At 35.4% G+C, this 23,113-nt stretch overlaps 1 protein-coding gene across 3 annotated transcripts in view; it reads left to right on the forward strand.

Moving 5' to 3' along the window:
- Positions 1–223: 223 nt before the first annotated feature.
- The window catches only part of Mcm5 (Minichromosome maintenance 5), a 154,810-nt gene continuing 131,920 nt past the window's right edge, over positions 224–23,113 (forward strand). For all 3 annotated transcript variants that reach the window (XM_090368850.1, XM_090368848.1, XM_090368849.1), the window contains exons 1-5: positions 224–390; positions 2,619–2,745; positions 3,480–3,608; positions 9,090–9,262; positions 21,744–21,899. In XM_090368850.1, coding sequence (XP_090224976.1) covers positions 236–390; positions 2,619–2,745; positions 3,480–3,608; positions 9,090–9,262; positions 21,744–21,899 — 740 coding nt within the window. In that variant the 5' untranslated portion in view covers positions 224–235. The remainder of the gene's footprint in view (positions 391–2,618; positions 2,746–3,479; positions 3,609–9,089; positions 9,263–21,743; positions 21,900–23,113) is intronic.

Here is a 23,113-nt window from a genome sequence, read left to right on the forward strand (position 1 = left end):
AAAAAAATAATAATAAGGCACATATAATACCCATATAATTATACGTACGTATGTTAAACTAAACAAAAAAAAAAAAAAAAGAGGAGCGAGAAAGCAAAAAAAAAAAAAAAAAAAAATGGTCACAAAGACGAAACAAACGTTACGTCATAACGGCGGGAAACGGGAATTATTTCCCGCCGTTTGTTGTGCTTTGCCTGTTTAAATTGTTCCGTAGATTGTTTTAAAGTTTTTGACAATGTCAGGAGTTGATGATTTAGGTGTCTTTTATAGTGACAATTTTGGTTATGATGATTCGCAGGAAGACAGTCGGCGTAATCTTCAGGTTGTTAAACGCCGTTTTAAAGAATTTATTCGACAGTTTCATGAAGGAAATTTTGTTTACTTATATAGGTATGTAGTCTTCAGGTTTAAAAGGACCTCTGTTTTAGTTTAAAGGGACTTTAGAATTAATCAAGGCAATTTTCGAACAGGAATATAGCAAATTTGATTAAAATTTAGATTTAGCTCTCAATTTGACTTTGATTCTTGGGCACTTTTCTTGATTTATATATGGAAATGATTTAATTTTTAAATAAATGTCATTCATATATGAATGACATGAGTAAGGGTAACATGAGTAATTACAGACCTGTTAGTTTAACTTCTGTTCCAGGGAAAATAATCGAGTCACTGGTTAAAGAAGTAATGCAGAATCATCCAGAATGGGCTGTAATTATACTTCAGGCACAGCATGGGTTTGTTGAGGGAAAATTTTGTCTGACTAATTTGACTGAATACTATGATGTGGTCACAAAAGAACTGGATGTAAAAAATAATTTTGATACCATATACTTGGTTGTTGTTTTTGGTTTTTAGGAGCATTAGCAACTAAGGCCATATTGCTCCGGGATATGCGGTGGTCATTCCCTGACCTTTCCGCATCCTCCGTATTTGGTGGTGACGGGTTCGAACCCCGGTCTAATCAAGAAGCGTGTGCTACGCACTGCTGCTCCTTCCCACCTGGCTACGGAGGCAGCCCCCATATACTTGGATTTCAGGAAAGGTTTTGATATTGTACACATAAAAGACTTGTACAAATTGAAGCAGTGTGGCATTAAGGTTGGTGGAGTCCAGAGTTTCTGCACGGGCAGGCTGCAAACAAGTTATATGAGATCAAACACTGGCAATCTAATCTGTACAGGAACCATAAAGAGGAAGTTGTTCTACGTCTGCTCCATATAGGACATTGTCATTTGACATATTACTATCTGCTGAGGGCAGATGATTGTCCTATGTGTAGAAATTGTACACCATTTTAACAGTCCACCATATTTCAATTGAATGTATATATTTTAATAATGATCATGTTTGTGTTTTATCTATATGTCTGAGTCTTATATACTTGTAATAATGACGTGCAAGCTATATTTAAGTTTTTACAACTTATTAATTTATATAATTTTATCTAGAATGTTTTGTTTTATGCTTTATAACTGTTTTTTTTATTGTGTACTCTTTTATAATAATATATTAATTAATTGTAATATTGTATTTTAAAATTTTATACCCTTTTGAATTGGCACATGAATGTAATAAAATCATGATTCCACTTATATAAAACATTGACAATATAGCCTCGGATGCTGATATGCCATAAAAAGCCCCTAAACAAACAAACAAACAAAGAAACTAGCAAACCTTCAGGGGCAAAGAAACTAGCAAACAAACAAAGAAACTAGCAAACCTTCAGAAACTAGCAAACCTTCATGTTGGGCCCATTGTTGCTGTCTACATTTATCAATGATATTGATGAAGCATATCAGGCTTAATGTCCAAGTTTGCAGATGATACAAAGGTTGGCACAGTGGTTAATGATGGTATGCTGCTGTAACAGGATCTAGAAAAGTTAGGTAGATAGACTAAGAAATGGTAATTGAAGTTTAACCTTGACAAATGCAAAGTGCTGAAAATGGGTAGCAGTAACTTCAGAGTAACATACCCAGTTGTTGTAGATTCAGGGTAGTGGAAAACGAAAGACTTGTGGGTAATTGTGCAGTCTGATATGAAGTTCTCTGAGCAGTGAGACAGGCTGCTGGGATAGCTCATGGGGTTTTATCAATGATATACAAGAATTTTGCCATCAGGGATAAGGAGTTGATTATCCTATTGTATAAAATGGTCAGGCCACATCTTGAGTACTGCATACAGGTCTGGAAGCTGCATTTTAGGAAGGATGTGGAGCTGCTGGAATGAGCACAGAGAAGGGCAATGAGATTGATGAGGGGAATAAAGGGGTGTTCTTACCAAGAAATGCTTCAGTTCTGCAAATTGTAATGTCTGTAGAGTAGGCACCTGCAAGGTGATCTGATTGAGGTGTTGATGGATTGATCAAGCTCAGTTCTAACGGGATGGTTCCTCTTGCTCAGACCACACATATGAGGGGGCACAAATTCATATTGAGGAAGGATGGTATATTGCTCTATCATCAAAATAATTAGAAGATTTAAGGATATATAAGATTTTAGATGAGCATAATGTTTCTGTGTGAATGTTTTTAATATAGGTAAATAAATTTGAATTTGAAATAGATATATTTGTATTTCATGGTGACCCCTTTTTTTTTTTTTTTTTAAATTAAGAGATCAGCTGAAACATCATTATAACTTAGGCCAGTACTGGTTAGAGATATCACTTGATGACTTGGCTAACTTTGATGAATCGCTTGCGGACAAGCTTTACAAACAGCCCACAGAACATCTACAATTGGTAATTTGTTTTATTTATATTTTTATATTTATAATTACATCTAGTTATTACATGTAATTTGATTAATCTTTTATCCTTAGATAAATTATATAGTAGAATTCCAGTTATCTGACATTTCAATTATCCATATTTTTTTCTTTTATTATCCCCATAATTTTAATCCAAGAAATTGACACATTTAATAATTAATTGAAAAAAAAACAAAGCTATCACATGAATGTAATAAAATCATGATTCCACTTATATAAAGCATTATGAATGAAGCAGCAAATGATGTGATGCATGAGTATCACATAATTCACTGCAACTTTATAATGTTTTCTTCACAGCTCATAAAAGTAATGTGTATTGTGAAGGCTTATAAATTGGTCTGAATTTCAATGATTTCTTTGCAGCTTTTTTGATAGAATATGTTCTTACCTTCATTTTGTATAATATTTAATTAAAAATTATGGGAAATGCCATAATTTTTATTGTAGTTACAGAATGAATATACAATGCAAACATAAATCTTAAGAAAAAAAAAAAAAAAAAAAAGGCTTCATTATAAGCTTTTAAGTTAGAAGTTATCTGTACCCATCTTAATTTTGGATGCCAGCAACTCAATGAAATAACTTGCATCACTGAAGACTTTCAGTTGGGTTATTGTTCTTGTTTGAATTTTTGTAACTGTAATTCTATGACATTTGTAATTTTCATATTAAAAGTGCTTGCCTGCATGTATAATTTGATAGTTTGAAGAAGCTGCCAAGGAGGTTGCTGATGAAGTAACTAGACCGAGACCAGAAGAAGAAGAAGAAGTTGAGGATATACAAGTGATATTGAAGTCTAATGCAAATCCATCATCTCTTAGAGAATTAAAAGTAAAGTTGTTTAGAATTTTAAACCTTCTGATTATTTAAAAATAATTTTTAAGTTTAAAAGGTTTAGTAATATCAGCTTTATATTACTATTTTGCTTAAATTACCACAAACCACAACAGACTCACAATTATCATGGGAGATCGGTGATAAAATTTTCTTGGATAAATAAATATTTTGTATCTGCATTCACACAAGAAGTTTTTAGAAGTGGGGATTGCAGAAGTGTATCTAATATTCAATTGGAGTTTTATGATTTTATGATAACTGAAAAGAAGCTGGAGGAGAAATTGTTGCAATGAAATTTTTTCCACTTATATTAAAAGAGGCAGTAAGAGAAGTTATAGTTAATAGAGGTATTAATTATAGTTAAAGGTTTGATTAACTATATAGAGGTTATATTTATCAAACCATGTTAAATTCCATGTTGACTGTTTGATTTCACCCTTAAGGTTCTCCAATATTGTTAATGGCATGCATTGTAACATAATTTCATCAGAATTCTTGAGCCATCAACTTGCCAACACTTTGATGTTTTCTTTAAAAGTATTTTGGCTTAGATGTGTAGACTGTGCTCTGATCCATAGGTTGGATCAAGGTTGTTGTGTTTTTTTTGGGAAAAATTCAACTCTGATGTTATCAGACTGCTTGTTTAAGTTTTTTGTCCAGGGGCATTGTCAAGCCACAATAATGCTTTTTACATGATACTGTTATTTTTGCAATATTTCTTTACAGGAGGGCAGAAGTAAACCATTGTTCAAAAATCTTTCTAGTTATTACATGCCCCTTTCTGATTTGATCCAGACAAACAGGAGGGGAGGTTTTTAATACCCTTCCACACAAACAGGAAGGGAGGTTTTTAATACCCTTCCACACAAACAGGAAGGGAGGTTTTTAATACCCTTTAAGAATCCTTGGATTCTCTCTGTGATATGCTAGTGTAAGTTTCAACTTAAAAGCTCCTTCAGAATTTGCTCCTAAAAAAGTAGTTTGATCTCTCTTTTGTTACCTTAAACCCAGCTACAGGCTTTTTCTCATGGGAAATAAAAGTTCTGGCATTCTTTTTCAAAAAAAAATAAGTCATTTTAAAAAGAAAAATATAATTAAAAAAAAAAAAAAGGATATTTACCCTGTCACACCTTCGACATAGTAGATGTGACATGGTAAATATTCTTCTTTTACAAAAGTTTGCAAAGTTTTATGATACACTTCTGCTGTCTCAAAATTGGCACTAAATAAAACATTTCCTGCTAGCAAGTTGTTGGAGAAGAAGAAGAAGAAGAAGAAGAATTCAAAGAATTCTTCAAAAAGACATAATGAGGGATAAATATTTTAAAAATATTGAATTATAGATAAATTTTTAAAAAATTAACAAAGCAGAAATGTAATCAAGCAGGTTTCACTCCATGGCTCAATAAAAAATCTGACATGGAAGTAATTTTTCTCATTGTAAAGTAAGGATAGGCAACATGAGTTATCACAATTTTGATATGATCAGTAGTTTTTCCTGCATTTTAATACAATCAGCTATATTATCGTATTATGAATATAATACAGTTATATTCATAACATCATCACAAACTTGTACAAACCACGAGGAGTTCACACAATGCCATCGACTCTAAAATACTATCGGATGTATATATTCCATTATTCTTTTTATATTACATTGATTTTGTCATGACAACTAGCAGATAATAGTGATTTGGAAAACAGTTTCAGCGAAGATAAAGAAAGCCAACATGAAAACCACGGGAAATTTTGGGAAAACTTAACTGGGCAAAATCGTTTCCCGCTACCGCAGTTTCTCCCTGCATTCTCAGTAAATAGATGGTGTGTATTATCAGTAGAAGTAGATAACAATGTATTGATTAGTTTTTTCTCATTATTAAAAGCAGCTTATCATAGTCCATGAGTGTAATGCCTTCGCGGCTGAAATTTACTTATGGGTACACCCTCCAGATGGCCTCAATCTTAGGGTGTTTATCTCCCCTTCCCACTGTTTTAACCCAATAGCAAAACGACTTCTACTGTCACTACCGATAACACGCACCATCTGTTTACCTAGAATGCAGGGAGAAACTGTGGTAGCAGAAAACAGTTTTGTCCAGTAAGTTTTTGGGGCAAAAGACTGTGAGGCTTTATATAGTAGCATCATATATATCAGAGATGCCAAATGATTATTCAGGGCCAGAGACTTTTGCCCCGAATAACCATTTGGCATCTCTGAAATTGCGCACTTAATTTTAACAACTGGGTTGTCAGGTGTTATACCCTCAGAGTACTTACCCACCCAATGATGAAGGGCCAGATATTCCTGAAAAAGGCCATCTGGGTGGTGGTATCCACTGAGGATAAGTAAGAATAGTCTTCTCTGTTGGGGATACATTACTTATTCAAAGTATAACCAAACAGGCAACTTATGAAGGCATTAACAATATGAGGTGCAATGAAATGATGCTGTTATAATAACTTTGGTTAATTTTCTGCATTCAGACTGGATGCATTTGCACCAACTTATATAAGTCTGTAAATTTTCCTTCAGTCTGAGGCTTTTTCGCTGAATTTTTGTTAACTGTTAATTTATAATTAAAAATCTGAAATTTTTTATCTTCCTAAATATATGTAAACTTTTATTCCAGTGGTTTCTGATGCGATTTTTTTTTACAGGTTTTGTGCCGAAATTGCATACAAGAACCTGACCCACTACTATCTTTGCAACTAATTGGGTTTTTTTGCTTGAAAGGTGGTATGGTACTGGACAAGCACTGATGTGCTGTTTGCTTAGTTTCAAGTTACTTGTTTCCCTCCTCCCACTAGTTCAGTAAACATCCAACCAACATACCCTAGTAGTTTCTGAAAGATTTATTATTTTTTGCATAGTGAAGACTATAATATAAAACTGATTTTCTCTGAAGTGGTTGCTATTGTGATCATCTTGAAGCAAGACACAGTTTCAAACTTCATGTACAAAGCATGCCACATTTTAAATAAATTTGGAAATAAACCTGAAAAATGGAAGTGATTAATAGTATTGAATATATGTAATGTTTTGTTTAAAATTTTTAATAATATTTATGTACATAATAAGCAGAAATATATGTGCATGTGTGAAATTTCGTGCACTTAATGGTCTTTTAAACTGAAAAATGGAAGAGAATAAGAGACATATTTCTATTTTATCTGAAATATGTTTTTTTTTTTTTTTTTTTATATCAGACAACACCTCTGCTGGGTTAAAAACTGTGTTAATTCTTATCTGGCAGCTTGAAACTATATCATCCACTTAATTAAACAAACTCATAGTGACCAAAAACTAAAATAATTTAGTGAGTAAATTGTGTGTGTGTGTGTGTGTGTGTGTGTGTGTGTGTGTGTGTGTGTGTGTGTGTGTGTGTGTGTGTGTGTGTGTACGCTAAATATAACGTATAGGGTTGTCAAGAAAAGATTCAAAGTTTTGAATGCTTTATTTTTTGATTTATTGCATTGGCATTAATGAGTTTGGTGCCAAGAAAAAATATGTTTTGTGATATGTTTTTGTTTGAATAATAAAAGTTATTCACAGCAGCAATGATTTTGCCTTTCAGTTTGTTTATAGTACGTGGATTATTCCTCTAGACACTGTCCTTCACGAGTTCACCCCCCCCCACACACACAGGAAATAAACACAGGGATTATTTCCTGAAGGAGGAAATAATTATTAGTGATTGTGGTGTTATTCAATTTCATATCATCCTGAATATCAGATTGTCTTCATTTGTCATATGTGGTCTTATCTCATCTTAGAAAAATGTTCCATGGTAATTGTTCCATGCCTTGCATAGTCAAAAACAAAATCTGGTCTTGAAATAGTTTCAGGTAGTGTCTTACATGAACTGTGTCATCTAGAAAGACTAATCCAGTGATTCTAGCTGGCAAAATTGCACACAAAACCATGCATTTTTCTGGATGCAAAAGCTTTTCATGACTGCATGGGGTTCTCACTTTCCTAAGTATTTATATCCTGTTTCTGACATATCTGCTAAGGTGAAAGTGTACTTTGTTGAATAATTGTAGCTTTGATGTTTCAAATATTGCCAGAATGAATCACCTTTCTTTGTCATTCTCAGTCACGGATTGTTGCATCTGCATTTTTTAAGGAAACATTTTTTTAAGTCTCATTGAACAATGCATAACTTAGATGTTTGTTTTGAACCCAGCAATTGTGACAATCAGTTTCACAAATTTTCTTGGTCTATGAATAATTACTTTTTGTGCACATGCAATATTTTCAAGGATTTTCAGACTTATTTCTGCCAACACATCTTATTGCTTATCACAAAATCAGACTCTTCATTCTGCTTTACTAACCTTGAAATTGTTGATCCTTCTGGGCCTTTTCTGCCACCAATTTTACTTTAAAGTCATGCTGCACTGTAAAAATACTATCATTTTGATTAAAAAAAAATTTTTTTTTCACAAAACACTCTGTAGTATACTCCATCTTGCTTACAGAATTTTTTGTTAAGATGCATCTAACTGCTAAAAAAAAAAAAAAAATTCCCATGTCTTACTTGTTCAATAACACCAAACTGACGGATTTTTTTTTTCTTGATGGCCTGTACATTAAACAGTCATAAGTATAGTTTCAGTTATTTTTTTTCTATTTTATATAGTTTGATATTTTTAGTATCATATTTTAAAAAAAGTTTTCACTGTTATAAAGCACTAGCTGCAAAGGAGACAAGAATATATTTGCAAACACTGTGCACTTTTGTGAATGTCATACTGATTTCAATGCAGTGAACTGTAAAATACATATATTAGAATTTTTTAATATTTGAAAGGAGAATATACTTGCACATTTTTGCATGTGTATATATCTCCTTCTTATGCCTGATTCATTAGAATAATTTTTCCTTTAATGTGAATCAAGTGTTATTATTATTCAACTTTAAATTTCATTAGAATTCCTCCATATGCCTTTCACACAAGATTAATTTCATCCTTCTCCCTATCTGCAGGTTACTTTTTTATTGCTTCTAAACTGGTTTATAGCTCTGTTTTCACCTGAATATTTTCTTAAATTAAATAAAGCTATTAGGAATATTAAAAATGTATTGTTGTCTGATACAATTAATTATTTAGTTGTAGCCCAAACAGAGTTTGAGTTTTATATTCAATTCTCATGACTTGCAAAAAGTTTCCCCCTCACTGTTTTTAACATTTTCATAATTTTTTTTTTTTTTTTTTTTTCATTTGGAAAATTTTTAGTTTTTATTTATTTACAAAATATGGTTTCGATCTATTGTCTGAGAATGTAACCTGTTTATAATACTGCAATTTTTGAGAAAAAATAATTAATGTTATGTTTTCCCAGGAACACATTTGAAGACATTAATCGAAGCCTCACTCTGGCTGAAATATTTCATGTCTTGCTGTACATTGATTAAATATAAGATAAAGTAATGGTTGTAATATTTTTAGTATATGTGCTTTATTTAGTCTGAATACATATCAAAATTGGTGAAGATCCCTGGCATTATTATTGCAACATCCAATATTAGAGCTAAAGCTTCTGTGATAAGTATTCAGTGTCGTAGTTGCAGGGAAGTGGTGCCCAAAATACATGTGAAGCCAGGTTTTGAAGGATTTAATTTACCAAGACGATGCAACAGGTATGGATAATTTGCATATTGTTCATTGGTTCAATTTTTGCAATTATGATGTATTTTAATGTGAAATATGAATAGCACTAATTAAACCACATGAATTGTATTTTGTACAAATTATTATACGAAGTAATTTACTAAATAAATAGTTCTGTTGTGTTTACCATGTTGAAACAATTCACATGGTTTTATAAGTGTTCATCTATCAGATAATTTCGTTATGAACAACCATATAATGTCCTTCTCTTCACACACACACACATGATACATTTGTTTGGATGTAGGACAGTTCCTACATAAGAAAAAAAATATTCCATGCTAACACAGACTATGCTTCTTTTTAATTTCCTTTGAGATCTTTCCTCAGAAATATATTTATCTTCTGACCTTGTGCTTTTGGAAATAACATGAATTGTGGAGTACAAGTATATCTTGACTTCCCAAATTTTTTAAAGTTTAAAATTGTTTTCTCAATTTTTTTCGTCATAATAAGAAAAAAATAATGAGAACATTTCCAAGGCTTCTTCCTAAATTTATTTATGTCATAAGACAAAAAAAAAAAAAAAAAATTGATATTTGTTTAAATTTAAAATTAAACAACTTTGCAAATTTTTGCAATTTGAATGAATTCTGCTATTTGTAGTTTTAATGCAGTTCTTAAATAATATTTTTAAGATCTTTACAGATCCACTTTTAGTTCTCTATAAATATTTCTAATTATTTTTGCCTTTTTACCATGAATAGTTTTGGTTTTCTATGTTGGTGATTTGTTGTTACCATGCTTTAGTTTTGCTGAATGCTTAAGTTTTTTGTTCATAGACTTTAGTTTAGCTTAGCTTGGCTAAATTAGATTTATCTGTGATATATTTTAAGATTCCATATAATTCAAACTTGGATTAAACTTCACAAACTTTATTGTGATGAATACTGCATTATGTTCATGATAACGTGCACTGTCTCTCAAGAAATAAAAAGCAACATCTAATATAGTGAGATAAAATTGTATGTGACAGGCAACCATGGTATATTTATTAATTGAGTTTATCCATTAGTATTGCAGCTGCAATACTAATGCTATTAAAATTATTAAAATAAAGAGTTATAAACAACGCCATTCTGAAGCTGTATGCTTAAACTTTTAGAGCAGTTCTTTACCAAGAAAAGGAGCACATAGTTAATGGCATATCAGTTCCCTTCATATAACCACGGACACTTGCATTTTACTCTGTGATACAGAGTAAAAGAGCGAAGCCTTCTATATCTGTGATACAGAGTAAAATGTTGTTTTCTATATGTGTCGATGATAGTGATGAAGGATTATTAGGCTTGATATCCAAGTTTGCAGATGATACGAAGGTTGGCAGGGTTGGTAATGACAGTACGTTACTGCAACAGGAACTAGAAAAGTTAGGCAGATGTGCTGAGAGGTGGCAACTGAAGTTTAACATTGACAAATGCAAAGTACTGCATATTGGTAACAGTAATCCCACAGTAATTTACCACCTGTGTGGTACTACACTCTGGATAGTGGAGAATGAAAAAATCTGGGGGTAATTGTGTAGTCAGATATGAAGTTTTTTTGAGAAGTGCAGACAGGCTGCCAGAGCAGCTCATGGGGGTCTTGTCAGTGACATACAGGAATTTTGCTGTATGTCACTGACAAGTCATTAACAACCCTGCACATCTTCGTATCATCTGCAAACTTAGACATTAAGCCTAATATTTCTTCATCAATATCATTGATAAATATAGAAAACAATAATGGACCCAACACCAAACCCTGGGGACTCCACTAATAGTATAATTCCATGAAGAGCAGTGTCCATTGATTACTCTGTCTTCTCCAACTCAGCCATCCCTTTATCCTTAGCAGCATCTTGCCCTTAAAGCCATACTACTCCAATTTGTTCATAGTCTTCCATGTGCAACAGTATCAAAAGCTTTCCTGAAATCCAAGTTTATGATATCAAAATTATTTTTTGCATGCAGATCCTTTGTGAATATATCATAGTATCCAATCAAATTTGTCAGACAAGACTTCCCATTAACAAACCCATGGTGTATCTGAATTATAACTGCAGTCTTGTCTGCAATGCTTCTTTAACCAGGGACTCAATTATTTTTTTTTTTCCCAGAGACCTGTTAAACTAACAGGTGTATAATTACTTGGGTACTTGTGTCACACTTTGAACCCCTTTTATGAATTGGGGATACATTTTCACGTCTCCAGTCCACGGGGACCTCCCCTGAATCCAAGGATGTTGTTTTAATTATGGCTAAGGGTATGTTTAATTTCTTAGCTGCTTCCTTTATATAATATAACTGGATAGATTCCATCCAACCCAGGTGCCTTTCTTATGTTTAACATCAATAATTTTTCCTCCACTTTATTCTCCATTATTAAAAAATTATTTAACTCCCTGTTAAAGTTTAATAAGCTTCTGTCCTCACCCTTCCCCATAGAACTCCTCATTTGTGAATGTAGATGCACTCATTCAGTTTGTCAGATACTTTAGCAGGATTATCAACAGTCGAACCATTGATATCAAGTTCACCAATCTCATTCATCCCCTTCGTATTAGAGTTTACATAAGTAAAGAATACTTTGCTGTTTTTCTTTGCATTCCTTTGCCAAAGATTTCTTGTAATCTGCCTTTGCTTGGTAACCTCCTTTGTGAATTGATTACAGACTAGCTTATATCTACCATAGGTTTCTGTATCGCATGATAATTTATATACATTCCATTTATTTTCCTTCTCTGCTGTGAGTCTCATTAGTTCATCTGAATCCATTTAGGCTTAAACCTTGAACATATTTCTTACTTGGTATAAAAAGCCTAGTATCTTCCAAGATTAATTCCTTGAATATTTCCCATTTAAAATTTTCTGTTGGTAACATCATCAGTTGGTCTCACTGTATGGAATTTAAAAACTGTAAGACCGCCAGAGTCACCTTTACAAAAGGAAAAAAAAAAAATACTTCCCTTTATCCCCGATTGTAGTTACATCTTTAAGTAAATCCCACATCAGTGCACTGATCACTGCTGATAATCAGATCAAAAGTATTACTCCCTGAGGTTGCCTCTCAGAAATGCTGCCCAGGGTGCCAAGCGTTCCGTGGCCAAGCGATCCTTCTAAAGAGCTTTTGCCAGATATAGATTCTTTTTCGTTCTAAATACCGTTTTCCTCATTTTCTATTAGAGTAGCTCTTTCGCACTACAGGCAGTAGGCAAAGGCCCAGAAAGGAAAGTCACCTTTCTGTTTCGTTTTCTTCTCTCACTAACACAACTAACAGCCGCTTGGTCACCGCGTGGCACTGCTCCTGCCTCCCCGTGGCGGTGCCGGAAACCTGGAAGGAAAAGTTATCCTTCCGGGGCCAAAAGGAGCAATTATGGAAACCGAAAATTTTCCACCTCTCAAGACTGTAAATCCTGCTTCATTGGATTTGCAACAAACTGACTCTGACTACCAAACACGGAAGAGGATGAAAACAGATGTACCTCAAATGGAATATCCATCTTTCCTAATTCTGCATTCCTTAATGAATCAGTCTTTGGGTACTTTGTCTCCTTTTTATATACAGAAATGTCTAGAAAGTGTAGCTGGATCACCAAAAATGGTAAGAAGACTGAAATCTGGCGACTTATTAGTCGAAACCACCAATCGTAAACATTCTGAGTCCCTTCTGAAACTTACATCGTTTGGTGGAGTTCCTGCTAAAGTAACTCCTCATGCTACCCTGAATAGCTCCAAAGGAGTAATTTCCGAATGGGATCTGTTGAATGTCAAAGAGGAGGAGATTATTCAAGAACTCCAAGACCAGAAAGTTACTGAAGCAAGACGAATAATGGTGAAGAAAGATGGAGAATTTGTTCCTGCTCGTAGCATCATTCTCACGTTTTCTACACCGAACCTTCCTTCATCAGTAAAAGCAGGATACCTAAACTGTCGCATCCGTCCATATATCCCCAATCCTATTCGATGCTACAAGTGTCAGAAGTTTGGGCATTCCCAAACTGTCTGCCGAGGAGATTCAGTTTGCTCAAACTGCGGATCAAAAGAACATGTCCATACTGATTGTAATGCTGAATCATCACGGTGTCCAAACTGCAAAGGCAACCATTCAGCTTTTTCTAGATCCTGTGAGCAATAGAAGCTGGAGAAAAAAATCCAAAAATACAAAGTGGAGAACAAGGTCACATACCCTGAAGCCAGAAAGAACCTACTACAAAACATGCCTAAGCGTACATATGCTGAAGCATCCAAAAGACAACAAACAGTTTCAACGCAAACAGATATATCAGTCCCACCAAAAGTGTCAATTTCTGAATGGGCTCGATCATTGCTATCACCTGCATCTCAGTCAACAAAACACCAAACAGTAGATAGGACAAACAATACCCCGATCTCGATACCATCTACTGCTAAATTAGATTCAGTTACTGCAGATCAGAAGGAAAACTCAGTTCATGTTAGAAAGAAATTATCTGATAACACAGCTATGGATATTGCAGAAAACAATACTTGTAATGAACCCATTCTAGACCTTCATGCAGAAGACGACATGGACACATGTCCATTCTTTTCAAAAAAGGACAAAATAAAAATTGACCGTCACAAGCAGAGCAACATTAAAAAACAGACAGATTCAACTTCTAATTCAAAACCTACACAATGAACAACATAGTTCAATGGAATTGCAGAGGCTTTCGTAGCAACTTAGATGACATATATGAACTAATTGATCGTTATCATCCTGTGAGCATATGCCTACAAGAAACAAATCTAACGCCACAAGTGTCCGTGTCAGTTAAATATTACACTCTTTTTCGACAAGACAGGACAAACAGTGCTCATGGTGGAGTGGCCATACTCATAGACTCAAGGGTTCCTTGTAAACAAATTCCTCTTCAAACTGCCTTAGAAGCTGTTGCGGCTCGTGTAATGATTGGCATTTCTTTAACGATCGTCTCAATATATCTCCCTCCCAATCAGCAATGTACAATTCATGAACTAGAAAACCTTGTGTTGCAATTACCGTCACCAGTCTGCCTATTAGGAGACTTTAATGGACACCATCCACTATGGGGATCCCCCGTCTCAGACAGACACGGAGAACTCATTGAGACACTACTAGACAGACAGAATTTAACATTACTGAACACAGGTTTACCCACTTACATTCATTTTCCTACTGGAGCATCATCTGCAATAGACCTCTCAATCTGCTCACCGATCCTCTTCCCAAGTGTCGAATGGACAACACTTAACAATCCTCTCAACAGTGATCACTATCCAGTAATATGCAGAATTCAAACCACGAATTCCAAAACAACTGACACACAAATGAAATGGAAATTCTCTAAAGCAGACTGGACAAAATATAAAAGTCATGTCTCTTTTGATGATCACATCATTGAGTCTTTCTCTATCAATACTGTCACCGAACATATCACAATGCAGATACTATCAGCTGCAAAGATTGCCATCCCACAGTCTCAATTAAGAAATCGTAGACATACCAATCACTGGTGGAACGATGATTGTAATAAGGTGAAAAGAGAAAAGAATGCAGCATGGAACTCATTCCGAAAATGCCCTACTACTGCCAACCTTATCAATTATAAGAAACTTAAAGCCAAAGCACGGTACATCAGGCGAAAGGCTAAAAAGGACTGTTGGATAAAATTTGCTTCATCAATCAATAAAGACACTGAAGCCAGAATAATATGGAAAAATATAAGGCAACTAAATGGTAAATACCCTACATTACCTGCACCTATTTTTAATTGGAATGGGAAGGAGATCTCTAATCCCGAAGATATTGCAAATGCCTTAGGAACTGTGTTCTCCGAATTGTCCGCCTGCATTGCGTATCATCCATCATTCCAAAAAATTAAAGCCGATGCTGAGAAATTCAAACTAAATTTCAAAACTACCCGCCGTTTACCCTATAATCAACCGCTCATACTATCAGAATTGAAAGAATCTATAAATATTTCCCACAACAGTGCCCCTGGCCCTGATGGAATTTACTATGTAATGCTTAAAAATCTAGATCAGCAATTGTTGTCCTCTCTGCTAAAATTTTACAATCGGATATTTTATGAACACACATTTCCTAACTCCTGGCAACATTCATATGTAATTGCTATCCCTAAGCCAGGAAAAGATCACTCGATTCCTAACAACTACAGACCGATCTCTCTAACCAGCTGCTTAAGTAAAACTTTAGAAAAAATGGTGCACCGTCGATTAACGTGGTACCTTGAGTCTAGAAACATAATCAGCAACAATCAGTTCGGCTTTCGGAAGAATAGATCATCCTTAGATCTCATGATAAAGGCTGAATCAAACATAAGAAACGCTTTTATCAGGAATCAACATCTCGTCATGGTGTGTCTCGATATAGAAAAAGCTTTCGATACCACATGGCGTTATGGAATTCTAAAGGATCTCCATTCTATAGATATGAAAGGGCATTTACCATATTTTATTCAAAACTTCCTTTGCCACAGGACATTCCAAGTTCGATACCGGCAGGCTCTGTCTCACACATACAGACAAGAAGAAGGAGTCCCTCAAGGCTCTGTCCTCAGTGCCACTCTATTTGCTATACAAATTAATAATATCACAAACAGCATTCCAAACACTGTTGACTCATATATTTATGCTGATGATCTTACCTTGTCCTGTCATTCTCAGACTATAAATTATATTGAGAGACAATTACAAATATCAATAAATAATACTGAACTATGGATGACACAAAATGGATATAGACTATCAAACCACAAATCTATGGCCATGCATTTCTGCAACAAGCGCAAAATGCATCCAGAACCTGAGTTACACTTGGCCAATCATCCTCTTCCAATCGTTAACAGTATTCGTCTCCTAGGGCTAAAATTTGATAAGAATCTAAATTTTCAGGAGCATATTAAACACCTACGAACCACCTGCTTTAAGAAAATTAACATACTTCGGGTCGTCTCTAGTACATCCTGGGGTGCAGATCGGTACACGCTGCTCCACATGTATAGGTCTCTAATTAGATCTCGCCTAGATTATGGAGCGCCTGTCTATGACTCTGCTAGAGAGAGTACTTTGGCTCGTCTTGCTCCTATCCAACATGCTGCCCTTAGGATTGCCCTGGGTGCATACAGAACATTACCAGTTCAAAGTCTGTATGTTGAGGCTCACGAACCTCCACTCAGTATCAGGAGAAAGATGTTACTGTTAAACTACTCGGCTAAAATTAAAAGCTTCCCCACTCATCCTATTTGGCCACTACTGTATGATCCGCAGTGGAGAACACACTATGGAAACAAACCCAGAACAATCCGACCTGCTGGTATCAGATTACAGAACGTATTAGAATGCTGGAATATTTCCTTTCATAATATCATCAGAGATTTAAAAGATCCGGATCCCCCATGGATTACCTTAACTCCTTCATACGATGATTACTTTGAAAAATGGGGAAAAGGTGCTGTAGCAGATCTTAACATCAGACAATTGCATCTTGTCCATGAAGAAAATTATTCCCACTTCTCTAAGATCTACACTGATGGTTCAAAGTCGGGCAATAAAGTGGGTGCAGCTGCCGTCTTCCCTAATACAACTGTTTCTATTCCACTTCCAGCTGAATGCAGCAGCTATACTGCTGAACTCTATGCAATTAAACTTGCCCTGGAAAATATTTCACTCCTCTCAACGAATAAAAGTATAGTATACACAGATTCCAAGAGTGCTCTTTTAGCTCTCACAAACACCTCACCTTGCCATCCTTTGGTAAAGCTAATAAGACTGATACATCTCCATCAGCAACATCGCACTGTTGTCTTCTCCTGGATCCCAGGTCACAGCGGTATTCCTGGAAATGAGTGCGCTGATGATGCCGCAAAGCATCCCTCCAACGTAGCCTTATCAAATGATCTTGTCCCCTATCCTGATTATAAACATAAAATACAGGAAATATGTATGGAACAATGGACTCTTCTGTGGAAAAAGCAAACACATAATAAACTGTTTCAATTGAAATCTGAACCACAATTATGGACCTCTAGCCTCCGTAAAATCAGAAAGGAAGAAGTACTTCTAGCCAGAACCCGAATTGGCCACACTCACCTTACTCATCTGTTTCTGCTCACAGGAAACGATCCTCCTCAGTGCACGCACTGTTTGCAGCCGCTATCAGTGAAGCACATTCTGATTGAATGTAGCTTGTTCGACACTGCCCGACAGTCTACTTTCAGCTCCATCTCAAACCCCTTGTCACTCAATAACATCATAGGTAATGACGCAAAACTCTCTGAATTTTTCACCTACTTGAAAAAAATTAAAATGTATGACCAACTCTAATTGCTTCCAGAGCAGTTATCACATGTATACTTACTTACTTTGATAGGCGCAATATGGCCTATGTTGCCCTTGCGCCAGAAATCTCATAACAACAACAACAACTCAGAAATGCTGCTGTAGAAAACAATCATCCAGTAAATCCACAAAATCTTACTAGTGGGTGAGTGACCAATTCACAAATTCCAGTCAATATCTGGGAAGTTAAAATCCCCTATTATAAGACATTCTGTTTTACTGGCCCACTCTATTTCTCTGTACAGTTGGTCATTGTACTCATCAGAGTCATCAAGTCTATAACACACTCCTATTCTCATGTTTGCTTTCCTAGTGCTTATGTCACACCAAACTGACATGACATTGCACTCCACCCATGTCAACTGAATGCTCTGCCTTAGATTTTGTCTTTCTTAACTAACACATAACCTCTCCTCCCTTTCTATCCTGTCGATCCTCTCTGTGCCCTTTCTACTAACCATATTCTACATTCCTTATATCTGTGTGACACCACATCTCTGATATACCAACAAATATCTGCCTTTGATATCTTAATCAGCACTTCAAATTCATCAAATTTATTTAATATACTTCTATCATCGGTGTACATGCAAGTATACATGCACCTGTTCCTACTCTTAGTTACCCCAACACAGCTCTTGCATTTACTTGTTCCATGATGACCCTCAGCAGTTCATGAAATCCCCAGTACCTTGCTTTCCAGGCTGCTGCTCATTCCAATAGAAGCAGTACAAGAATCACTTTAATGTCTGCCTGCAGACATTAAAGTGATTCTTGTACTGCTATTAGTCTTTGAATCCCCTCCAGCTACTAATTTTCCGACATAACTAACACTGCTTTTATATTTAAGTCTATCACATCCCTGTAAAAGCAGTCTCTCCTATTAACAAGCACAGGCCACACTGAGAAAAATTCTACCCCATGAGCCTTGCAGACAATTTCAAATTTAACCCTAAATCATGACTATTTTTTTCAATATTGACCTGTTGTTGTTAAGTATGTCTGCAGATCTTCTACTCTTAATGTCATTAATGCCAATGTATACAACTGTATCATCTTTTGTTCCCTTAAAAGATGATATCTGCATTACAACATCATCAACCAGAGGCAGACTGACCATAAGACTTACCAGGGAAACCCTGGTGGACCGGAGGCCTGTGTGATTTTTGGTCATAAACAATATGGCCGTAAGCACTAGTATGACACTGCTACAAGTTTTTCCCGATAAGAATTTTTGATACAGTTTGCCTCTGTCATCAATTTTTGCCCCTGGCAGACATAGCCTGGTCCTATTCCACCTATCCTTTTTGCACAATATATTTCCTGTCTCCTTGACAATTGAGTCACTGACAATAATTATCTCATGTGGGACCAGCGTATTCTGCCTTGAAGATTGCCGCTGTGTTGCCTGATGCCCAAAAGTGAGGTCTGGTGTTTTGATTTGGGCAACTAAGAGCTTGATGGGGCCCCCCCATCCCCCATTTTAATTCCATCAATAGCATCTACCCTACTCTTCAAACTCATAGATACCCATCAGAATGCTGAGTTAGCACTTAATTTCTTCACACTCTCTCTGCACCTAACACCAAAGACATCCTCGTCTGGCTAGAGAATGTCCTGTTCCAGAAATATCTGCAAACATTTCACAAGTTGTAAAATTTTTTAAGCTGTGGTGCATTGGAGAATTGCCCCCTTCGGTTTTCCCCGAGCCACAGCATGTACATTGTGCACGTTGCTTTGCTGCTGTAGTCTGGGACATGATTTCCATTTAAATACAATTGAATCGATTAACAGTGAAAATTAATAAGAATAATAAATTTAATTAAATTATTTAATTAAACTAGTTTAAAATGATATAACCATGTTTTCATTCCCCATTATAAATTAAGCTCATACTTATTTATCTGATGAAACTATATTCATTCTTCCCTATTTATAACACAAGAAGGTGAAAACCATATCCAAGGTTTGCTGTACTTCACATTATTGTCCCTCCTCTTATTGTCTTTTGACATACTCTGTCTACCAAAATGCCTGTCCAAGATAATATACTTTTATAACTAGATGCATGGTATAGGGCTAAGTTGATGAACCTATTAATTACTTTGGGAGCAGGCAAAAAAATAATAATAATAATAAATTTAAAAAAAAGAAAATTGTTGTGCACTGTACTGATAGATTACATATGCAAGGTCTGTTCAAAAAGTAATTGGACTGCTATGATATTGTGATAGTAAGCATAGTTACAGGGTGGGCAACTTAGTGGCCTTCTGAAGCAATACATTTAATCCAACAATTTTCCTACTCTTAGAAGCACTTCTGAAAAGTTGAGCCATCAATATGGTGTGTTGTCAACATCTTTCAGCTTTTTTTTTTTTCAGTCTAGCAAGTAAAAACAGCTGCATGAAACCATATATGGTCAGTATGGGGGTGGAGGGTTTGCTGAACTTCAGTGATTAATTTAATTCAATGTTTGGTCAAAATAAACCTGTATAAGTAGTGACAAAGACGAATTTTTATGGTGAAGCTACCAGTTTTACCTCAGGGGCTCACATCTGGGGAGTATGGGCTTGGCAAACCCAAGGTCCTGAGCTGGATATCATCATTCTTCTGTTTCTTGGTGATTCCTATCTACTTCTCTCTCTCTCTCTCTCTCTCTCTCTCTCTCTCTCTCTCTCTCTCTCTCTCTCTTCTCTTTCGGTAACTTGGGAGTTTTTTTTTTTTTTTTTTTGGCTAAGCCTCAGGCTTTCTTGCACCCTATGGCTAATAATAATAACCTTTGGAGTTCGCTTTTCCAGTCTTTTTCTTTGAATTGTATCACAAAGTTATCTCAGGGTACTCTATTAATTGTTTGCCCCTGTAAGCATATTTGTGGTGGAAAAACCCCATCACAGTCAAAAAATGCTAGCAACATGACCTTTATTTTGCTATGCACTTTCTGTATCTTTCTGGGTTGACTGGAAAGAAGGAATCTTCAACTGGGGTGACTCTTATTTAGTTTTGGGAGCATACCCACAAACCCATGTTTTATCACCAGTTATGATAAAAGTGCATGTCAAAAATGCTTCGTTAGTTGCACATTCTAACAAATTTGAAATGACTTGCTCACTGTGTTCACATTGGTCTTCTGTTAACAGCCACAGCATAAACTTTGTGGAAATATCTTTATCTTTATTGCAAACATTTAATTATAAACTTAGAGAAATTGAGTGCTGTTGTAAAAGCTCTTCATGGCCAGAAGCCGAGTGCTCCTTAAGTTCAAGTGGCACCTCCGTAGCCAGGCGGGCAGGAGCAGCAGTGCATAGCACACGCTTCTTGATTAGACCAGGGTTCAAGCCCATGACCACCAAATACGGAGGATGCGGAAAGGTCAGGGAATGACCACTGCATATCCCTGGAGCAATATGCCCTTAGTTGCTAATGCTAAAAAAAAACCAAATAACAAACAATAACAAACAAACCTTAAGTTCAAAGTTTTCATTAATGGAATGACCTGATCCAGTGGGATGCAAGTTCCTTCAAAAATTTTACAGTTAATCTCTCTCTAGTCATTTCATATCAGACATGAGTTCATTTATTGAAGGTTAAGGGTTGCCCAGATCATAGATCACTTTTAACAGACTCCCCTATAACCTCTTTGAAACAAAAGTGTCAGTTGAAAACTTGTATGGCTCAGTGCAGTTGCTCCATATGTTGTTTCAAGATCAAATGTTTCACTTAAAATTCTAATTTTAAAGCAGAATTTAATGCACACAATCATGGCACTCTGTCATTTTGAAATATGACCAGATGTGAAAGACACTTCATAACTATCAGCTGACAACAGACTGCTTTCAGAAAGTGAACAGCTCTTACTGCATGGAGGTAAAGATGAGACATGTCTAAACTCATTATGCTTTGTTGAGGTGCACTCTGTTGTCTCACCCTTGAAGAGCAAGCATAATTCAGATAATTTTTTTAACAGTTCTTGTATGATCCAGTATATTAGTGCTAATATGAATACTTTATAATTATTTTTACTCATTGGAATAGTCATGAATACCTGGTTAAGTGTTATAAAGATTTAATTCTTTTAGGCACTTAATTATGATTTTTTAACCACTTTTAGTGATCAAACCACTCAGCCACGATGTCCAGTTGATCCTTATTTTATTATTCCTGACAAATGCCAGTGTGTGGATTTTCAGATCTTGAAGTTGCAGGAATCGCCTGAAGATGTTCCTCATGGAGAAATGCCTCGACATCTTCAGTTATACTGTGATAGGTAAAGAACAAGTTTTATGTTATATAATTTCGTTTCATAATTTTTAATTTTTTTTTTTTATGTCTTTGCAATGCTTTTATCCATTTCTAATAATAGTTTTATTCATCACATGAAGGCTGACAATGAACACAAAATAATTTCAATGAAATTTGCATCTCAAAAAATGTTTTTCTGAAATTTGTGACAACGATAATAAAAAAAAAATAGACTAAGATGCATTTAGGGCTAAAGCCTCAAGCTGCGAGCAAATTTAGACTATGTATATATTAAGTGCAATAGCATCATTAATACACAGCCATTTCTGAATAAACAGAATATTTATAAGGTGCATCGTTTTAAGTTATATCTCATATTGTGAATACCTTCACAATGAGTTGCCATGATATTGCACTACTTTGAATAAGTAACGCTTCACCTAAGGAGAAGACTAATATTACTTATTCTCAGATAGGTACCACCACACAGACGGCACCATTTCAGGGCTATTTTGTATTTGTGTGGGATAATAACTTGACTATCCAGTTGTCCCTATTAGACTTAGAAAAACAAAAAGGCAGAGGGAAAGTAATACTAGGAGTGGAAGAGGAAAAGAAATGGTGTAGAAGAATGAAAGGGATAGTAACTCCTTCAACTCACACCACTCAAAAATTCATCGAATAGGCAATGCTTCCCCAGGGGAGAAGGCTGTTGTTACCTATTCTTGGAAACTCCGGACATCATGAGGCTCCCCCGGTGCCGTTTCAGGGCTATTTTGTATTTGTGTGGGATAATAACTCGACTATCCAATTGTCCCTATTAGACTTAGAAAAGCAAAAAGGTAGAGGGAAAGTAATAGTAGGAGTGGAAGAGGAAAAGAAACGGTGTAGAAGAATGAAAGGGACAATAACTCCTTCAACTCACACCACTCAAAAACTCATAAACTCCTCGAATAGGCAATGCTTCCCCAGTGGAGAAGGCTGTTGTTACCTATTCTTGGAAACTCCGGACATCATCAGGCTCCCCCTGGCGGCACCGTTTCAGGGCTATTGTGAATTTAATGTGAAAAAAAAACCCATTGGACCAAATCTATTAAACCAAACAAATGAATTATAAATTTCAAATCTAAATCATAAAAAATCTAAATTTAGACATTTCACAGCTATTATGAATTAAATGTGAAAAAAATCCATTGGACCAGATCTATTTAACCAAACAAATTTTGAGTTATAAAATTG

Source organism: Mastigoproctus giganteus, chromosome 2 (assembly GCF_048544385.1).
Source record: "Mastigoproctus giganteus isolate SK-2022 chromosome 2, ASM4854438v1, whole genome shotgun sequence".
In the NCBI taxonomy this organism is placed as follows: domain Eukaryota; kingdom Metazoa; phylum Arthropoda; class Arachnida; order Uropygi; family Thelyphonidae; genus Mastigoproctus; species Mastigoproctus giganteus.